General features: G+C 41.9%; 1 protein-coding gene across 1 annotated transcript in view; it reads left to right on the top strand.

Moving 5' to 3' along the window:
- The window catches only part of ZNF804A (zinc finger protein 804A), a 279,078-nt gene that overhangs the window by 165,221 nt on the left and 93,989 nt on the right, over positions 1-19,868 (top strand). Inside the window, exon 2 of the mRNA XM_070737489.1 lies at positions 15,314-15,457. Within this exon, the coding sequence (XP_070593590.1) occupies positions 15,314-15,457 (144 nt within the window). The remainder of the gene's footprint in view (positions 1-15,313; positions 15,458-19,868) is intronic.

Genomic DNA, 19,868 nt, shown 5'->3' on the forward strand with positions numbered 1-19,868 from the left:
TTTTAACAATATTGTATAGCTATTATCCAATTCAAAATATGATATATTCTGACCTCTGAAATGTATATATTGGAAAAAGTAATGAATGTAGTTGCTTCCCTATCCTGTGGCTTCCATGTTCAGCAATCAAAGCAAGATGAATAGTCAAGAGTCATTGGGCAGCTGCCACATATCCAACATTAAAGTCTTCCATCTGTTAACAGTTTTGGCCTCTAAGCAGAATAGAAACTCTTGAGACACTAATGACTGTAGCTCCAAGCAGCTTTTGCATGTTTATTAACTTCTGCAAGCTTGAGGCTTCTTTGCTGACAAATGTCCCTGACTGGACTTTAGATAGATATCCTGAATTAGAATATAGAAGTTGATTGGTCTTTGTTTTCATTTTAGTGACAGTACTATTCTGTACCAACAGAGCTCATAGTGATACTTAAAGATAGCCTTCTCCAATCTGATATTTTTAAAACATGTTGAATTTCAATTCCCATAATTCCTTGAACTTTGTTCAAACTCCATGCAGCCTTAGGATTTGAGGAGGTAAAGGATAATGTTTTTTATAGAAGAATGTACAGTGTGTGCCTTTTTGAAGAAATATTTAGTTTGCTGTGCGTGTTTTAAAACTGTCCATGCTCTAGAATTCCTGCTCCAAACTTTTGTCCAAGTCAATTGGTTTTTATTGATGAGAAATGACAATTATATAAAGTACTGGTGAAACACTAGTCCCTTGTTTTGGGATTAGGGAAAACCATGAACCAAGAATAACCTGAAGTCAGAGCAAAAATGTCAAAATTTATAAAATGGTACTTTGAATCAGTGAACTGAAATTGACAGAACAATGTCAAAGTTCAAGCAAAACAAACAAACAAAAAAATCCAAGTAGAGTATCCTTTATTAACCAAAAGAAGTTTCAAATCTGTGGATGCAGTCAAGATAAAGATTCAAGAGCAAGGCAGGCTAATTAATATTTGGTTGATTGAAGTCTATGCTTTCACCAGAGTTGAAGAAGAAACAGAACTTTTAGAGTTTTGTATCTATTATAAGAATCTGAAATATTAAACTTGGAAATAAAGTTGCACAAAGAATAATTTGAAAAGTTTACTTCATTGGGTAAAGGAAAACTGGAGACTGATTTTATTTATTTCTCAAATTTATTTGGCTGCTGATTGCAGTGAAAGTGACTCTAGGTGATGCACAACAATAAATATAAAGCAACTATTATAAATAGTTATTAATTAGCAAAAACTGTAAAAACAATAAAAGCAGAAATAATAATAGATATTTGCCAAGAAAATATAATGTTTATACCAAGTGTCTTTTCCCAACAATTTGAAAGACACTACACATGGACTTCATTGGATGTTACAACAGTAAAAGGGAGTTGGCTATATAATCTGAAAGCAAAGATGGAGGACTCTATTTAGTCAGCAAAAAATGAACGCACAGCGCTGACTACAGCTCTCACAGAATGAACATCTTCAAAAACTACAACTTAAAAGAAAGAAAACAAATGTCCCCATTTTAAAGTATGAGAAGGATATTATAAATAATGCATAATAGCCACATTTTCATGCACAGCTGCATTTCTAAAATTTAAAAGCTTAAGCTATTTTATAATTGCCCTTTAAAAGAGAGCAAGAGAGTGAGGTAAATTTCACAGTTGCAAAGACTTTATTTAGAATGTGGGGGGAGCGGCTAGCTTGCATGATTCTTTGGTCATAATTTAGCTGAATCTTCAGTTTTCCATCCTTTGGTTTCAATATCTTGTCTAAGCTTTCTTCTTAAGAGAATGTCTCTATCTAGAATGACTATCTTGCTTAGCTGTAGAATTATGACATAGGGTTGAAAGAGTAATGAGTAGGGTTTTTTTAAAAAATGAAACACATTTTAGAAGAAAGTAGTGGGGATTAATATTAATGGGAGATGAAAGAATTCAGCAGTGACAGTTTCCTTTTAGAAACAGAAAGCTGCTGTATATTGTATCGGACTTTTTCCATCCAAAGTTTATCCAGCAGCAGTTATCTTTCTCTCAGTTGTTCCTGTTGTGAGTGGTCCATGTCTATCTCAGCTGGCCATGGATTTTGAAGACCAGGAGATGAAGGAGGACTGGCATCGCAGGCCAGTGTTCTTGCCAGCAGAGTCTGAGAGTGAGGAGGAGTCAGGGACTGAGGAACCACAGGAGGCTGTACAACCCCCAATTAAGCTATTGTCTGAGTCAGAGGACGATGGAAACTTTGATGATCAGGAACCCCTATTAGATGCAAGAATAAAGACAATGAGATCCAGACAGGAATATCTCTCTAGAAGGGGTCTTTGGGGTGGAATATCTCTATGGGACATTTGGCCACACCCTGGCAGTTTATAAGGCAGAGCCTTTCCTATTCTCCTGGATTTTGATTCCTGCTTTCGACTGGAGCTGAAAAATATCCTTGGACTGTGTGAGTAATACTGTATTAGTCAAAGTAGAGACATCAGAATTGGAGATTTATGACTTTATTCTGGCTGGCATCCTGGATTTTGCTGATAAAGGCAGAAATGCAGCCAGTGTCCCATTCCTTTGCATTAATCTTTGTATTTCAGAATTTTGCTTGATAAAGTAGACTTATTATTATTATTTATTATTATTTATTAGATTTGTATGCCGCCCCTCTCCATAGACTTGTTATGATTGCTTCTGAATCAAAGTATTATTGAGGCTTTATTCCTGATAATTGATCCAGCCAGATAGAACAGTTCCCTTTAATTTCTAAAACAAACCATGTTTGTGTGTTGCGTACTTATTTGGGGCTTAAGCAAAAATATTGAAAGCCATTCCACCTTTTAAAAGTGTAGATATCTGTGCAAAAGAGAAATTAGATTAATTGGATCAGTTAAACATTCTTCTTCATTTGGGAGATTCTTCATTAAGTGAGATATGGGGGGGCAGCAGCTTCAAGAGCTGAAGCCTATGATTGTGCCATCTTCACAATAAAGATTTAAAATGAAAAGAAGAAATAAAAATATTAATAAATTGATGATAATGTGCATCAAATAAACAAGGACGGGCTTCAGACTGAATTCTGATGGATTATCACAAATGTCTAGAAAGGCCTAGAACAGAGACATTTACAATTTACTGAAAATGTGTGATGGAAAATGTAATGTTGAAACCAATGCATCACTAATGCTTAGTGAATTCAGAAATGATAACAGACCTTTATGATCAAGAGTATCAGATGTTGCAGACAAAATCGAACAATACTAATCATGATGAACAATAATTTGCCTGAACCACTAGCAAATTGTTAAGAACTGGAATTAATGCTGACTCAGGTAGAAGGACCCACATGAAATCTTGATTAAATAAGAGTCAATATAACTATTTGCTGATAAAGAAGGAAATTTGGCTGAAAATAACTTGATCAGTGATCTTAGATAAAGATAAAAGAGAAGACACTCAGCAATAATTAGAACAAAATGAAGAATCTGAAGTACTTTTCTTAAGGAGGTAAAGATAAGCATGTTTTAGAGAATCTGATACCAAAGAATAATTAACTAACCTTGTCAAGAACATCAGAATAAATGAACATAATAGATATACAGAGGAAAAGAGGGAAAGGACCCAAGACATACATTATATAATGAGCTTACCACCTATTTAGTAATTAGTACAAATCCTTAGTCCAAATTAAATTGAGGATGCTACTATAACAATATTTTGTGGTATGTGAGTTGGGGAATAGACTCCCTGCAATTTGCATACCGAGCAAATAGATCAACAGATGATGCTGTTAATATGGTTCTACAGTACATCCTTCAACATCTTGAATCTCCAATGACCTACACTAGAGTCCTCTTTGTGGACTTCAGTTCAGCATTCAATACCATCGTACCGGATATTCTCTTATCCAAACTAAATCAGCTAGCGGTACCTGAACACACTTGTAAGTGGATCACAAGCTTCCTAACAGACAGGAAGCAGCAGGTGAAGCTAGGAAAAAATAACATCAGATACATGTACAATTAGCACAGGTGCTCTCATCACTTCTCTTCTCTCTATACACTAATGACTGCATCTCAAACGATCCATCTGTTAAACTACTGAAGTTTGCAGATGATACAACAGTGATCGGACTCATTCGAGACAATGATGAATCTGCATACAGACGGGAAGTTGAACAACTATCCTTGTGGTGTGACCAGAACAATCTAGAACTGAACACACTCAAAAACGTAGAAATGGTGGTAGACTTTAGGAGAAACCCTTCCACCCTTCCACCTCTCACAATACGAGACAACACAGTATCAACAGTAGAGACCTTCAAATTTCTAGGTTCTATCATATCTCCAGACCTAACATCAAAAACATCATCAAAAAAGCACAACAAAGAATGTTCTTTCTGCGCCAGCTCAGGATGCTCAAACTGCCCAAGGAGCTGCTGATACAGTTCTACAGAGGAATCATTGAGTCTGTCATCTGCACCTCTATAACTGTCTGGTTTGGTGCTGCAACCCAACAGGACAGACACAGACTTCAGAGAACAATCAGAACTTTAGAAAAAGCAATTGCTGCCAACCTGCTTTCCATTGAGGACCTGTATACTGCAAAAGTCAAAAAGAGGGCGGGAAAATATTTACTGACCCCTCACATCCTGGACACAAACTGTTTCAACTCCTACCCTCAAAATGTCGCTACAGAGCACTGCACACCAAGACAACTAGACACAAGAACAGTTTTGTCCCAAACACCATCACTCTACTAAACAAATAATTCCCTCAACACTGTCAGACTTTGCACTTCTATTCTACTAGTTTTTCTCATCATTCCTATCACCCATTTCCTCCCATGTTGACTGTATGATTGTAACTTGTTGCTTATATCCTAAGATTTTTATTAATATTGCTTCTTCATTGCTTATTTGACCCCTATGACAATCATTAAGTGTCGTACCACATGATTCCTGACAAATGTATATTTTATTTTATGTACGCTGAGAGCATATGCACCAAGACAAATTCCTTGTGTGTCCAATCACACTTGGCCAATAAAATTCTATTATATTCTATTCTATAACCATCTTAGAACAAAGAAAATTTGCAAGGTATAAACATCCTTACCAAAACCCTTGCTATCTTTATGTCATTCAACCTTGGGGCAGCCAAAAGAGACTGTTCAGTATGTATGGATTTAGCTCAGGATGAATTGTCTCCCACTCAATCCTACTAAGACCAAATGGCTGTCAGTATTTGAATATGCAGATCTGAAGATATTTCATCTTTGACTTTGGATGGAGTTGTATTTCACCTTCAAAATTGGTATGTAATCCATGGGTCTTTCTGGACTCATGGAGCCTGCTTGAAGACCAAGTATCATCTATGGTTAACAAAGCCTTTGCACAACTTGATCTGGTGAAGCAATAACAGCTTTTCCTAGCTCAGGGAAAAAAAAAACTTTTTAGCCAGTCAGTCATGTCCTACTCACCTTGAAGCTTGACTTTTTAAATGCTTTACATAGGTTTGCCCTTGAAGGCTATCCATGAACTTCAACATAATGCAATGACTAAGGCAATGATGGATAAGCCTTGGCGTAAGGCCTGGTTACCTGAGGGAGCACCTGTACCCCATAGCATCTACACTGTTAAATTAATCCTATAGGCTTGGTATGTAGAGGGTTCCTTTGATTAAGCAATTTTATCTACTGGGACCATGGAAGTGTTCTTTCTCTCTAGATGTGCCTGCCCTCTGGAATAAATTCCCACTCAGATCTGGATGGCATCCAATTTGCTGCTGTTTAGAAGAGCTGTGGACATCTGGCTCTTCACCCAAATCTTTAGCAAAGGAGAATGAGACAGCTTGCTTTATTGTACTTGCCATCTTTTATCTTTATGTTTTATTGCTTTTGTTGTAATTTCTTTGATAATTGAGAGTTAACCAAAGTAGTTGGGAGCCAGACAGCACACAAATTTAATAGATGATGAAAAAGTATAAGGGATATTAAAATCCTCAGGCAACAATACTGATACAAAAAGCCACAAGGAAAATTCCTTGATAAAATGACTACTAGAGACAAATAGTCCATGCAATTGCAATTAAACACTGTAATGAAAACGTCAACTCAGCAGCTAAGAATTTAAAAGAAATACTGGTAACTTCTAAAGGCAAATGCAAACATTTGTGATCTTGGTTGAATAGCAAAGCCAAATTGCCATTCCTGTGCTAAAAGTTTAATAGCCTATATAAACTTGAAACAGCAATAGGGACAGTGTGATCTGGGCTTAACCAAATTTCAGAGATAGCAACAAACAAAATAGATTATTCATTTAAATAATCTGATAAAAAACTGAGTTTTAATAATGGTGTGGGTGTTCAATAACAAACACTTTATTAAATACGGTTTAGCAGATTAAATCAAAATATGTTTGAATTAAATTAAAATATTCTGCAGAATAGCAAACAACTGCTTATCTCCAATATTACTAATCAATGATAAATTAACAGGCTAAAATAAGGAATTCCATATTAATTTAGACAAACATGCTAATAAGCATAAAAGAAAGACCATAGAACTGGCATTGCTCCAACTATATAAAAACTAATCCTAAGGAATGACTTCCCAACTGATTTATGTACATGTTAAATAAGATAAAAGAATGGGCTGATCCTGGGCATCCCATATTGAATGACCAAATGTTTAGCCTCTAATGATTGGAACTATCCATAAATTAGATCCTTGCCTTTCTTGGAAAATATAGGTGGTCAGAGAGGGAACAACAGCTTGGATCCAGGAGCCAGGAAGCATGTTTGAAAGTGAGGAAGTAATGTCACAGGTCATGAAGGAGGTACTTGAAAACGTTTTTCCCCAAATAAGACATCCCCTGATAATAAGCCCAGTTGGGCTTTTGAGTGCATAGCAAAAAGGCCAAGAGTTTATTTCGGGGTTCAAAAAATATATATAAGACAAGGTCTTATTTTCAGGGGAACACAGCAGCTAACCATCAACCAAATCTCCAAAGTGCCACTTACAAATAGGATTATCTAGAAAGTGTTGCTGCCCCATTGAGGAACCTGGATGAAATGAATTATATGCCAGATTAAGTTTTTGGAAATATCCAAAAAGTCTCATTAAAGGCTTTGTGAAGAGCAAAGATGATGCACCGTACGTTGCATCTTATATAACAATACAAACTTTAGTAAGGATTGTTTTTATAAAAAATTGACTTGACATTGTTAAAGCTATGGTTAGCTGTTTTCAGGGTTCTTATTTCTCAATGTAAAAATAAGCAGGAGTCATTCTTAGGAAGTGTCCTAACAATTTTGTACAAATTTTTACTTCAACAATCAAACATCCTTTAGTAATTTTTTTTTACCTTTCTAAAAAAATTCACATGCAGTTTCTTTGGAAATGGCACAAATAATATGAAGCAAGGAGGATTTTTGTTTTATTTTTATTTCTGCATTTATTTGGGATTTTTCATTTTGTTTTGTTTTTATTGGTGTTGTAAAATTTGTTACAATTTACAGGTAATTTAAGACAGACACTTAGGTCCTTGATGTACATACGGAAGAATGTTGAAAGGATCAAACTTAATAAACAGCCAATACATTATTAAATTGATTAATTTCACTGTTAGATTACATTATTCAGTATAAAAACAAAGTTTTTCAGAATTTCAATGAGTTGTACCCCAATCTAAAAATGCTTTCCAGTCATTAAAAAAAAGATTGATTATGTGCCATCAAGTCAGTATCAGCTCTTAGCAACTAAATAGATTTTCTCTTTGAAGACCTATCCACAAACTGGTCTCCATATCTTCCAATGGTGCATTCAGAGCTCCTGTAATTGAGACCATCTGACTTGCCTCTGATCAGAACCTTTTCTTCTCTTTCCTTCCACTATTTCTCAATATCACAGCCTTTTCTAAAGAGTTGGGTCTTAGTCACATAATATGACTGAAGCAGGCTTATAGAACATTGGCATTTGTGTCTTAAATAGAAACATAATAAAAACAACTATAGAAAATTGCTGGGTTTGAAGTATTTACTGACTGGTTTTTAGCAGCAATTGGAGATAAGTAAGGATATGGAGCCTGTGATACTAGAACTGTTCTCCCACATACTGTATAGATATATATTTAGTTCATTAACTACAGTAATTGGTTCCTGGAATTTCCATTGCTAAGTGATGCAGTCATACAGCACAACATCACATGACCGCAACACTGCAGTTAACCGAGGACTAAATATATACCTATATGTGGGAGAATAGCTCTGAATGTACCGCTGGCCTCCATATTCTTACTTACCTCCATTTGCTCAGTTGCTGTCTTTAATTGAATCTACCAACACAGTTGTTAGGAGAGGATCCATCTCGAACCAAACCATTCCTAGTTTGGTCCTCTCAGCCCCAAGGAACTCAGTAAGGTAAAGAACTTCTTGGTCTGCTTCCTCTTCAACTCACCATACATATCTATCTCCCCTACAATGTAACTTATTTTATTATGAGCTTCATATAAAAATGGGACAGTTTCTAACTAGAGTTGTAATTAGCTTGTAATTTTAAAATGACCAGATCTGGGTTGCAAAGATCCAGATAACCTGTCAACAGAAAAGAAAGTTTCAATCGTGAAGAAAACCTGGCTGATGACATCTTTATGGCTTCAGAGTTTATTACAGTTTGTTACAAAACTCAAAAGCAGAAGCACACACAGAAGACTGATTCAGCTGGATTCATACATTTCTTTATAAACATAGTAGCAGATTAATTTATAATTCACAATTTACAAGCTCTTCTTCAAGCATTTACAAACAGCAGAGAACAGTTAGTTTCATTTCAGCAGAGTCAGAGTGAGATAGTACAGCATGGAAATGGGAGTGTAGAGTGGGCCTGGAGCCACGCCTAGCCTTAAGCATAAGCTTTCAGTTTTGATTCCCTGCAGAGACTCAAAAATATTTAATTCCTATTGGCTGACTTAATGGCTATGCCTATTCATTGGCTAACCTTGCTAGCATGGCTCTCGCAGTCCATGAATATCTTAACAGTGTTGCCACAAGAGAGGGTGAAAGGAGAAAATAGTTAAAACTAAAAAGTTTTCCTGTGCGAACCAAAGAGATTTCAATAGGTGGAAAGGAAGAGCAGGATAACAGTAACCACGTAACCAGCCAGAACTTTCATTGGACAATGTGACTGATGCTGGGGAAAGGGGATCTTTCACTTTTTAATTAGGTGAAAACCACAGGAACTTTTAGAGTTGGTTTTCATCAGTTGTGCCAATATGATGCATCAAATAATTTTTTCTTTGAGGAATCTACCTGCTTTGAAGTTCTGCTTTCTATGGATACATTACTTAGAACACTGACAGAAAGAAACTTATGGACATAGAGTTGTGATCTGGAATTTTGTAAATCAGGTTTAGTATACCTATTAAATTGCAAGTGGGGTTTTTTTTCCCTTTAAAGTTTCAGCAGAACTAGTAAAGTTTGAAGAGAGGATACATCCATGAACTTGCCAATTGAGACAAAGAAGGCATGTGAAGAAAAGGCATAGTGTGTCACAGACAGAATCTGCTGCCGTTTGTGGCATCAGACAGAGGACTACATCTGAATTTTTACACAATTCTGAATGACTAATGCTAACCTTAAGGCTTAATGGAGATTTGCCTCAGCCTGCCTGTCTACTGTTGTGGTTAGTTCTGGCCCAGCTGCTGCCCCAAGGAATGTGCAAGTGGATGTGGGGGAGACATCCACATGCCGCAGGCCTGTTTTGCTCCCGATGGAATCTGCCGATGAAGCCTCCTCTGACCAAAGCAGTATGAGTGACAGGGAAGAGGGGAGTTTGGCAGACAGCCCAGGAGGAGATCAATCATCTGTATCATCCTTGGATTCTGAACAAGAATTAGTGACACATCCACGCATGAGTAGAGTGATGCATAGGAGACAACAACTGAAGGATTATTACAAGAAAAAATGAGGCCACCTGTGGTTGGGTGGGGCTCTAGGATTTAGGGATGCTGCTATAAATAGCAGCATGGGGGTTGGCCATTGTGAAAGAATATCTGATCGCAGTTCTTCAGGAATCGTGTGTTGCTGTTTTCTGGACTTTGTTTGTTGATTTTTCACGCCTTTGAAACCAAAGCAGAGCAACTTGTGTGTGTGTGTCTCACTTCGTTGGAAGAAGAAGGGGTGTGAAGTTTCTTCACAGCTGCTAGCTAAGTACTTAATGTCTGCTTAAGGGAAATTGTACAGACTACCTGGTTGTTTTGGGACGAGTGCTCTTTGCAATACAAAAAGAGTGCTTAGTTTATTTTGAATTTTGTGATAAAGAACATTGTTTTGAATTTTCAAACGTGCATGTGTCTGAAATTTGTACCCTTGAATTTTCGGGAGGCTCCTACCAGAGAGCCCGGCAGAACATCTACTAGATATTTTTATTTTTTATTCTTTGCTATGAATTAATGTATTGGTTCTTTTTGGAGTGTACTTACATTCTCTTTTGTGCTTTCTTTTCTTTTTACACTCATTAAATAAATGCAAAAGTTGTTACATATTTCATGATAATTCCTAGTAATGCTATTGAGATTTTAAGGATGTCATTAATGAAAATAGTATATATTGTTTTTGTCTGACACTGTTGGCAGATTATCAAATGCAGAAGTGCTTACTGTACTTATGCATTAGGAAAAAATAGAAACTCAAGCCAATAGCAAAGAAAACATTGTGGAAGCTGGGTTTTTGTTCATTTGTTTGTTTGCTATGGGCTATAGTTTGAATCATGCCATATTTTCGCCTTTGCAACTAATAATACAGGCGGGCTACTTGTGTTACTCCTTTTCTTTTTATGGTAACGATAAAAATGTGTACACTTTCTAACATTTTCCTTTTTGACAATTTATTTTTAACATAGATGAGGAAGCAAAAGGCAGCATGACCTCTTATTCTACCTGGTTTTATTATTGTAGGATTCAGGAGGATTATTTTGAGTATCCATGTAGTTTATACTAGAACATTCGAATCATGTCCTTCTCTTTTGTTCCATAGAGACTCACTTTCTCTCTCTCCACAGCCACCCACCCACATATATATTGTTGTTCAGTTAGCAGTTGTTCATGTCACAGTAGCTGTTATATGTTTCTAATGACAAATGGTAAACGGACGTACAAAATATAGAATGAGCAAATTGTCAAATTGGTGCACTTAATCCCTCAAATAAGCAAATCTTGCAGAAGTCCTTATAAAAATGAATAGGTTCATGCCTGAGGGGGGGGGGAATGAACATTCAAATTGCAAAAAAGAAGAGGGAAATGCGATCAAATAGCTAACAGCAGATAGATAATGGGGAGCGTAAGAACACAATTTACCAATGCTTTTTTGAGTAAGTCGCAGAACATTGATTGTGCGAGTTATGCATAATACATTAAGTTAAAAAACATTGGTCATACATCTGAGAAACCACTACATTGAACAAGAAGGTACTGTATGAACTGTGCCTGGAGAAATGATGTGGTCTAGCATGTGGAAGTGAATGGACAAAGATGCATATTGGTCTCATAACCTGAGGTGGCATTCAGTTGGTTTGGACTGGTTCTAGCATACAGATAGTGTTGTGGTTAGCTCTGGCCCAACTCCTGCCCCAAGGACTGTGGAGGTGGAGGTGGGGGAAACATCAAAATGTCACAGGCCTGTTTTGCTGCCGACAGAGTCGGCCAGTGAATTATCCTCTGAAGAAGGAAGTGTCGGTGAGATGGAAGAGGGGGGCATGGCAGACAGCCCAGGACGAAGCCAATCTTCATTATCTTCATTAGATTCTGATGAGGAAACAATGATAGACCCACGCATGCATAGAGTTGTGCATAGGAGAGAACAGCTTCAAAAGTATTACAGGCGATAAGCAAGTTCACCTGTGGTTGGGTGGGGTTCAAGTAATTAGGGCTGCTGTTAAATGGGCATCGTGCCAGCCTCGCAGTGTGGAAGATTATCTGATCGTACTTGTTGGACCTTGACTTGCTGTTTCAGGATTTGTTCTCAGGACTCTGTTTGGATTTCAGGACTCTGTTTGGATTTCAGGACTTTGGCCATAAATCATTGTGAGTTTTACAACATCTAAAGAATATTGACTGTGACACATTTCACAGTTACGAGTTAATTGACTGGAGTTTTTCTTGTCTTTATTATCTTACTGCATTCAAGTGTGCATTTGTTTTTTCAAAAACCCCTTTGAATGTAAAAAGGGAGTTTTGCTTCTATTTTGTTTCGGATAAAGACATTCCTATTGCATATTCCTATGTGTGTGTCTGTTTTGGCTATTTTTACCTTTAATTGAAGGCTTGTGTCATAAATCGGCAGAACAGATAGCAGAAATTTTGAGTAGTTTGGAGAACCGGCAAATATGACCTCTGGCTGGCCCTGGCTCTCGCCCTTGCCATTGCTGTCCTATATTCCCTTGTTATTTAGTTCAGCTGATTTGTGTGGTAGAGTGGATTGTCATGCCTCAGCTGAACTAAGCAACAGTTCAGCTCACCAGTTCGGCCGCCAAAGGTGGCCTTTGAGTGCTGCATGCATGCAAAGCATACATTAGGCACACGTATGAAGCGTGCATGCACATGCAAAGCACACTGTCATAGAACCTAGAGGATTTCATAAGGAAAATAAAAATGTGGATTACTATTAACTATTTTAAAGGAAAAAAGAATAATGTTAATTTACACACACATTGACCTTACCGTTGGCTGTAAAGAAGTGAGAATAGTAGGTAGGAAGGTTGTTTTCATGGGTTCAGATGGTTAGTGTGCTGGGGAAAAGTATTCTCATGAGAAGGATTACAGTGGTCCCTCGATCATCGCGAGGGTTCCGTTCCAGGACCCCTCGCGATGATCGATTTTTCGCGAAGTAGCGGTGCGGAAGTAAAAACACCATCTGCGCATGCGCAGATGGTGTTTTTACTTCCACCGCAGCAGCGAGGAGCCGAAGATTGGGGTTTCCCCGCCGCCTCGCTGCTGCCGCTTATCCGCGCGCGCGCCGCCGGGGCTTCCCCCACCCACCCGGTTAGTGTTGTTGCTTCCCAGCTGGGAAGCGGGCCTCGCGCGCGCGCCGCAGGGGCTTCCCCCACCCACCCGGTTAGTGCTGTTGCTTCCCAGCTGGGAAGCGGGCCTCGCGCGCGCGCCGCAGGGGCTTCCCCCACCCACCCGGTTAGTGCTGTTGCTTCCCAGCTGGGAAGCGGGCCTCGCGCGCGCGCCGCCGGGGCTTCCCCCACCCACCCGGTTAGTGTTGTTGCTTCCCAGCTGGGAAGCGGGCCTCGCGCGCGCGCCGCAGGGGCTTCCCCCACCCACCCGGTTAGTGCTGTTGCTTCCCAGCTGGGAAGCGGGCCTCGCGCGCGTGCCGCAGGGGCTTCCCCCACCCACCCGGTTAGTGCTGTTGCTTCCCAGCTGGGAAGCGGGCCTCGCGCGCGCGCCGCCGGGGCTTCCCCCACCCACCCGGTTAGTGTTGTTGCTTCCCAGCTGGGAAGCGGGCCTCGCGCGCGTGCCGCAGGGGCTTCCCCCACCCACCCGGTTAGTGCTGTTGCTTCCCAGCTGGGAAGCGGGCCTCGCGCGCGCGCCGCCGGGGCTTCCCCCACCCACCCGGTTGGTGTTGTTGCTTCCCAGCTGGGAAGCGGGCCCCGCGCGCGCGCCCACGCCTTTGCTCGCGCCACTTACCGGGGCAAGAGGGGGAAGACCCAGGGGAAGCCGCTCAGCCCGGTGGGGAAACTCCACCATCTACGCATGCGTGGCCATAGAAAAAAAGGCCACGCATGCGCAGATGGTGTTGTTTACTTCCGGGTTGAAAACTCGCGATATAGCGTTTAGCGAACATCGAGATCGCGAAACTCGAGGGATCACTGTATACTAAGGATATGTCTATGATAACAAACATCAAAATTGTCAAAACAACGTTTTCTCTAGTGTTAATGTTCAGCTTTATTATTTATTAGATTTGTATGCCGCCCCTCTCTGAAGACTCGGGACGGCTCACAACAACAGTACAATATACAGAGTACAAATCCAATAAAAATTAAAAATGAAATTTAAAACCCATAGATATTAAAAACAATCATTACTGCACAGTCACACCATTATCATGTATTACAGTCAGGAAAAAAGATGGTGGTGGGGGAAAGAGATAGTTATTCCTCCCATGCCTGGTGACATAGATAGGTCTTCGACATCTTGCAGAAGGCGGGAAGAGTAGGGGCAATTTGAATCTCTGGAGGAGTTGGTTCCAGAGGGCCAGGGCCGCCACAGAGAAGGCTCTTCCCCTGGGTCCCACCAGACGGCATTGTTTAGTCGATGGGACCCAGAAAAGGCTAACTCTGTGGGACCTGATTGGCCTTCTTTAAAAGCTGGACACTGAGAAAGAGCAAGAAAAAGAAGGCAGGTGCCTTCAAATTATGTAATTGGAGGGTGTTACCAAGTGTACCATGAAATATAAGATGAGCCAATTGATTATTCCCAAAACAAATAAAGACTACATTGTTCCTTGATGCAATGATCAGGAAACAAATGTTACATATTTAAGACATGTATGACCAGGGGATCGATTGGAAAACAAAATGCTTGACAAAGTTGAGGAATGGGGGGAAAGTGAGATTCTTTGTGGTCAGAGAATTCACAGAGATATTGATGGTTGCTGGAGACAAGTCAAGATAAGAATGATTTTCCTTGTAGTTGCTGGAAGGTGAGCTTGATTTGATGCCGCCTAGAGTAGTGTTTTCAATACTTCCATTTGGAGATCCAACAGTTGAATGTTTGTCCCTTATCTCTATCAACTGCAGCAAAGACATTGAGCCTATCGCAGGTAAAATTTTGACTCTTTAAATAAATAATCATTCAATCCTAGTGTTGATGACCTCTTTTCTCATATTCAATAGTAAACAGTTTATTGTTGTTTAATGAAAGCAGCCCTACAACAAAATTAAATGAGTATTTTAATCTCCATATGTGTTCTGCTAAAACATATTTATTCAGTGCAAGCTTTGACTCTGAATGTATGTCTATGTGTCTGAGTGTGTTTATCTCCTGGAAATTAACATTAATAATATAGCCTTAGGCAAAATTAATATTCATTTTATTTATTTTTGTTTTCATAAGACTAAAAATATTTTTAAGCCTTGTGTCTCCTAAAGTCTAAAGTTATTTGTCAATTAGAGTGTAAATTGAAGAGTGCAAAAAGATCTCTTTCTCACTGCTGTTAAAATGAGTATGTGCAAGCTTTTAGTTATATGTGTTGACAAACTGGATTAATTTATAAAGCACAAGTGCCTCAATTCTGTAGTATCAAAATAACATTTGTTCTCACCATTGTTTCTCCATAGGATTATGCTGAAAAGGAGAATACGATAGCCAAGGCTTTGGAAGACCTTAAAGCTAACTTTTACTGTGAACTCTGTGACAAACAATATTACAAACATCAAGAATTTGACAATCACATCAACTCCTACGACCATGCACATAAGCAGGTAAGCAATGCGTATGCATTTACTGATAATAAAACACAAATACCAGTAGTAAAGATGTGTTTTAAATTAGGAGCACATTTTTTTTCTTCCCATGTTTTTATCTAAAGGTTGGATAAAGTTTTGAAAAAAAATATTTGATACTTGGATAATAAAAATATTCACATCAGGATTATTAACATTCTTCAGGTTTTTTTTTAAAAAAGGAATTTTCAATCCAAAAATTAAAATGTATGAGAATGCTGATGCACTGAATTAAAATAGTTCCAAAGTGCTAGCAAATCTCTAGTCAACTCATCTCACCATTCAAAAGTATTTACCTATTGAATAGCTACATCTACAATGCTCCTTGATTGGGATTAACAGTTTGTGCATTGCCCCCCAGAGGCGGAGTAAAGACGCTGAGACATATATTGTGGATTAAGGGTCATTTATTAATTATCATAAATTTAAATGACTTTAAATAAATTTAAATATGTAACTTTGAATATTTAATTCAAACAGACTAAGGACCTGCAGAGCCAAACTAACGGGGCGGAAATTCCTACCATAACATTCCTTGGCAACATTGGGCAATGAACTCCTTGCTGAACCAGGTGGAGGTACCACCTTCACCTGGATCAAACCACGCCCCTTCGTGTGGGAGGAATTCACCCTCCAATCCCCGGGGGAGATTGGATCCGATGATTCCCATGGACATCCTCTCTCCAATTGGACATCCTCTCTCCAATCCCCGACGTTGCTCAAACCTCTAGTTCCTGGAGAGAGGCGGTCCATCACCCTTAAATGATGCCCTAAAGGAGCATGCGCAGTTGCTTCTAATTGCCCATTTCCGCCCCCAACCTGCCAGCCCCCAGTGACCAAAGTGAGGCCTATTTAAACAACTAAAAGCGCCGCACCCCCTAACCAATCCAGTCTGCACCGTCAGTGTGGAATAGGCGAAAAAACAGCCGCCTCTAAAGGGGAGGCCGCAAAAAATTCCTATTCGGCCCCGAAGGCGACCTCCTTAGGACACACTGTTGATAGCGGAGGGTGGGCGGGTGTTCGCTGCAAAACGCATTGGAGGTCCCTTCCGGATCGCCCTTTAAATAGGGCGATCAGGGACCTGGCAGAGCAAGCCGGCAGCGCGCTTTCATTGGCGCGCTGCCAGAAGCCGAACTTCTGGGTTCCAAATGAACCCGGAAGTGCTGAGCCCTGAGAAGAGCTGGCTCAGCGTCACCCCCGCCCTGTGGCAATTTCAGCCGGCAGCTTTAACAAACTGCCGGCTGGGCATTTGCCCCTCAGAGGCGGAGTAAAGACGCTGAGACATATATTGTGGATTAAGGGTCATTTATTAATTATCATAAATTTAAATGACTTTAAATAAATTTAAATACGTAACTTTGAATATTTAATTCAAACAGACTAAGGACCTGCAGAGCCAAACTAACGGGGCGGAAATTCCTACCATAACATTCCTTGGCAACATTGGGCAATGAACTCCTTGCTGAACCAGGTGGAGGTACCACCTTCACCTGGATCAAACCACGCCCCTTCGTGTGGGAGGAATTCACCCTCCAATCCCCGGGGGAGATTGGATCCGATGATTCCCATGGACATCCTCTCTCCAATCCCCGACATTGCTCAAACCTCTAGTTCCTGGAGAGAGGCGGTCCATCACCCTTAAATGATGCCCTAAAGGAGCATGCGCAGTTGCTTCTAATTGCCCATTTCCGCCCCCAACCTGCCACGGAGGGGGGGGGTCAGATCTCAATTTTGGGGGCCCCGACCCCCACCCAGCCTCCTAAACTAGTTCCTGGAGGCACCTCTGCAGGTCCGACAGGAAAATGGCATTCCCCTCATCTGAGAGGTGAACGCCGTCGGCCCGGTAGAGCCAGGGGGTTCCAAATTTAACCAGGGGATGCTTCACTACAACCCCTCCCAACTCCTTAACCACCTTTCCAATGGCCTGGTTGACCCTCAACCTGGCCTTGTTGACGGCTTTAGGAGAGACAGCATCCCGCCAGACCAATCTGGGGAGAATCTCAGACCACACTATGCGAGTGCCTGGATACGCAGCGGTGATGGCCTGCAGATCCTCGCGAGCCTGGATGCTCACCGCCAACCCACTCAAAACAGCGAGGTCGTTGCCCCCGAGGTGAATCACCAGCAACTCGGGGGCTCTCCCGGCTCGACACTGCTCAAAAAACAGGGGGCGGAGCCCCTCCCAGCGCATTCCCCTGCGGCCCATCCAGACGACGTCCATCCTGGTGCCCAGGGAAAGCTGCGATCCGACCGGAGACCTCGCAGCAAAACAGCCGGCCCAAAACACGAAACTGTGGCCCAAAAGCCAAACCACGGGCCGGGAAACAGCAACGGCTGAAACAACAAAACAACAATTAAAACGGCCAATACCCGGGTCCCTATTGGGGAGGCCTAACGTACGAATGAAAGGCCGCAGACCTCCAATGGCCGATGGCCATAATGTGGCGATCCGTGAAACCAGCAGTGGCAGCCGCGGTGGCAGCGCCTATCCGAAACGAATGTGTGCCGAACCTGGAGGGGTCCGCACCAACTTGCTCAAGGGCCCGGGTTGTAATGGCCCAGAATTGGTATTCAGTCAAGGGAGCCCCACCATCGTGACAAAATAAATATCCCAGGGTTTCCCCTCGACAGGCGCGGAAGGCGGCCAAAGCCGCCACCGGGCAAACGGCACCATCTGTCGTTGGTGCTAATGCAATTTCCACGCCGCAACCATACTGATCCGTTTTGGACCGGCGCAGACGGATGGAAACCCCAGTAGGCTGCAACTGCACATCGCTCCACTGGAGCGCGCGCAGGCTATTGTCCTGTATAGAATTGGCCAAAACCTCACTTACCCTGAAAGCCCCAAAAAAGAGTGTGGTTGCTGCCGCGTGGAAAAGGCAGGCTTCATAATGCGAAGTGCACAGCCTGACCCACGCGTGGCTTAAGGCCGACAGCTGTGATATGGATAACGGCTGTCGGGTATCGGCCGCTGGGGGGGGGCCTTTCCCGGGACCACCCTTCTAACATTCTCCTAACCCAGAAATCACTACCCGTGTCAGGGAACCCCTGAGCCTTGGCGATGAACACCAGATCCGCCAACTTACCCCTAATGGTTTTGACAGTCAGACCACGTTGGTGTAACAGCACACAGTGCTCCAACAACTGGTCGACTGGTATGGGCCAAAACTGCCTGTAACCCTTGCTAGCCCTGAACTCTGAAAATTCCTTACCTGCCCTGCGGTATGCAGCCTGGGTGCTTGGAGCTATTGACAGCCCAATGGCCCGATCTGCCTCCTGCCTCCATGGTTCTGTAGCCCTGCCAGGCTCCATAAGTGTCCTGGCATCTGGTCTGGTGTGCTCTGTGCCCTGGGCGCCAATGCCCGGAACCTGGCCAGCTGTCCACAGGATAAAGCGTCAGCCGCACCATTCTCCAATCCAGGCACATGGCGTGCCATAAACAATGCATTCAGAGACAAAGCTCTACTGACGAAAAAACGCACCAGGTGCATTACCCTCTCATTTTTTGAGGACAACGAATTTGCCACGTGGACCACCGCCAAGTTGTCACACCAGAAATGAACCACCCGATTGGCGAGCTGACCTCCCCAGAGTTCCACTGCTACCACCAATGGAAAAAATTCTAGGAATGTGAGATCCCTACAAATTCCAGCTGCAGCCCATTCGGCTGGCCACGATGAATGGCACCACTTTCCTCCTAGCATCACCCCGAAGCCCAGGGAACCCGAGGCGTCGGAGTGCAATTGCAAGTCTGCTTGGAGAAGCAAATCTTGCCGCCAGAAGGAAATCCCGTTAAAACGGGCCAGGAATGTCTGCCATACCCGCAAGTCTTCTCTGGCCCCTGCATTGAGCCGCACCCAATGATGGGGGGAGCTTAATCCCTGCATGGAGGAATACAGCCTGCGTAAAAACGCCCTACCGGGAGCGATTACCCGGCATGCAAAGTTAAGCAGCCCTGTGAGCTCCTGAAGCTGTTTGAGGGTTACCTTTTACGGCCAGACATCTCCTCCAGCTTGAGCCGTATCCTCACAAGCTTGTCTTCCGGCAGTCTACAAGACTGCGTGGAGGAATCTAGTTCTATGCCTAAGAAGGACATCCTAGAGGATGGCCCTTCTGTTTTCTCTGGCGCTAGGGGAACCCCCAAATAAGAACACAACCCCTCGAATGCTGCCATCAGGGCTTGGCACTGAGGTGTGCCCGCTGGGCCCGCCACCAGGAAGTCATCTAAATAGTGGATGACTGACCTGGATCCCGTTCGTCTCCTGAGTGCCCACTCAAGAAAAGTGCTGAAACTCTCGAAGAGAGCGCATGAAATCGAACATCCCATAGGGAGATCGAAATCGTCGGGATATATGGGCAAGAGCCTGAATGCTGACTTAATGTCACTCTT

This window comes from Erythrolamprus reginae, chromosome 1 (assembly GCF_031021105.1).
Source record: "Erythrolamprus reginae isolate rEryReg1 chromosome 1, rEryReg1.hap1, whole genome shotgun sequence".
Classification (NCBI taxonomy): domain Eukaryota; kingdom Metazoa; phylum Chordata; class Lepidosauria; order Squamata; family Dipsadidae; genus Erythrolamprus; species Erythrolamprus reginae.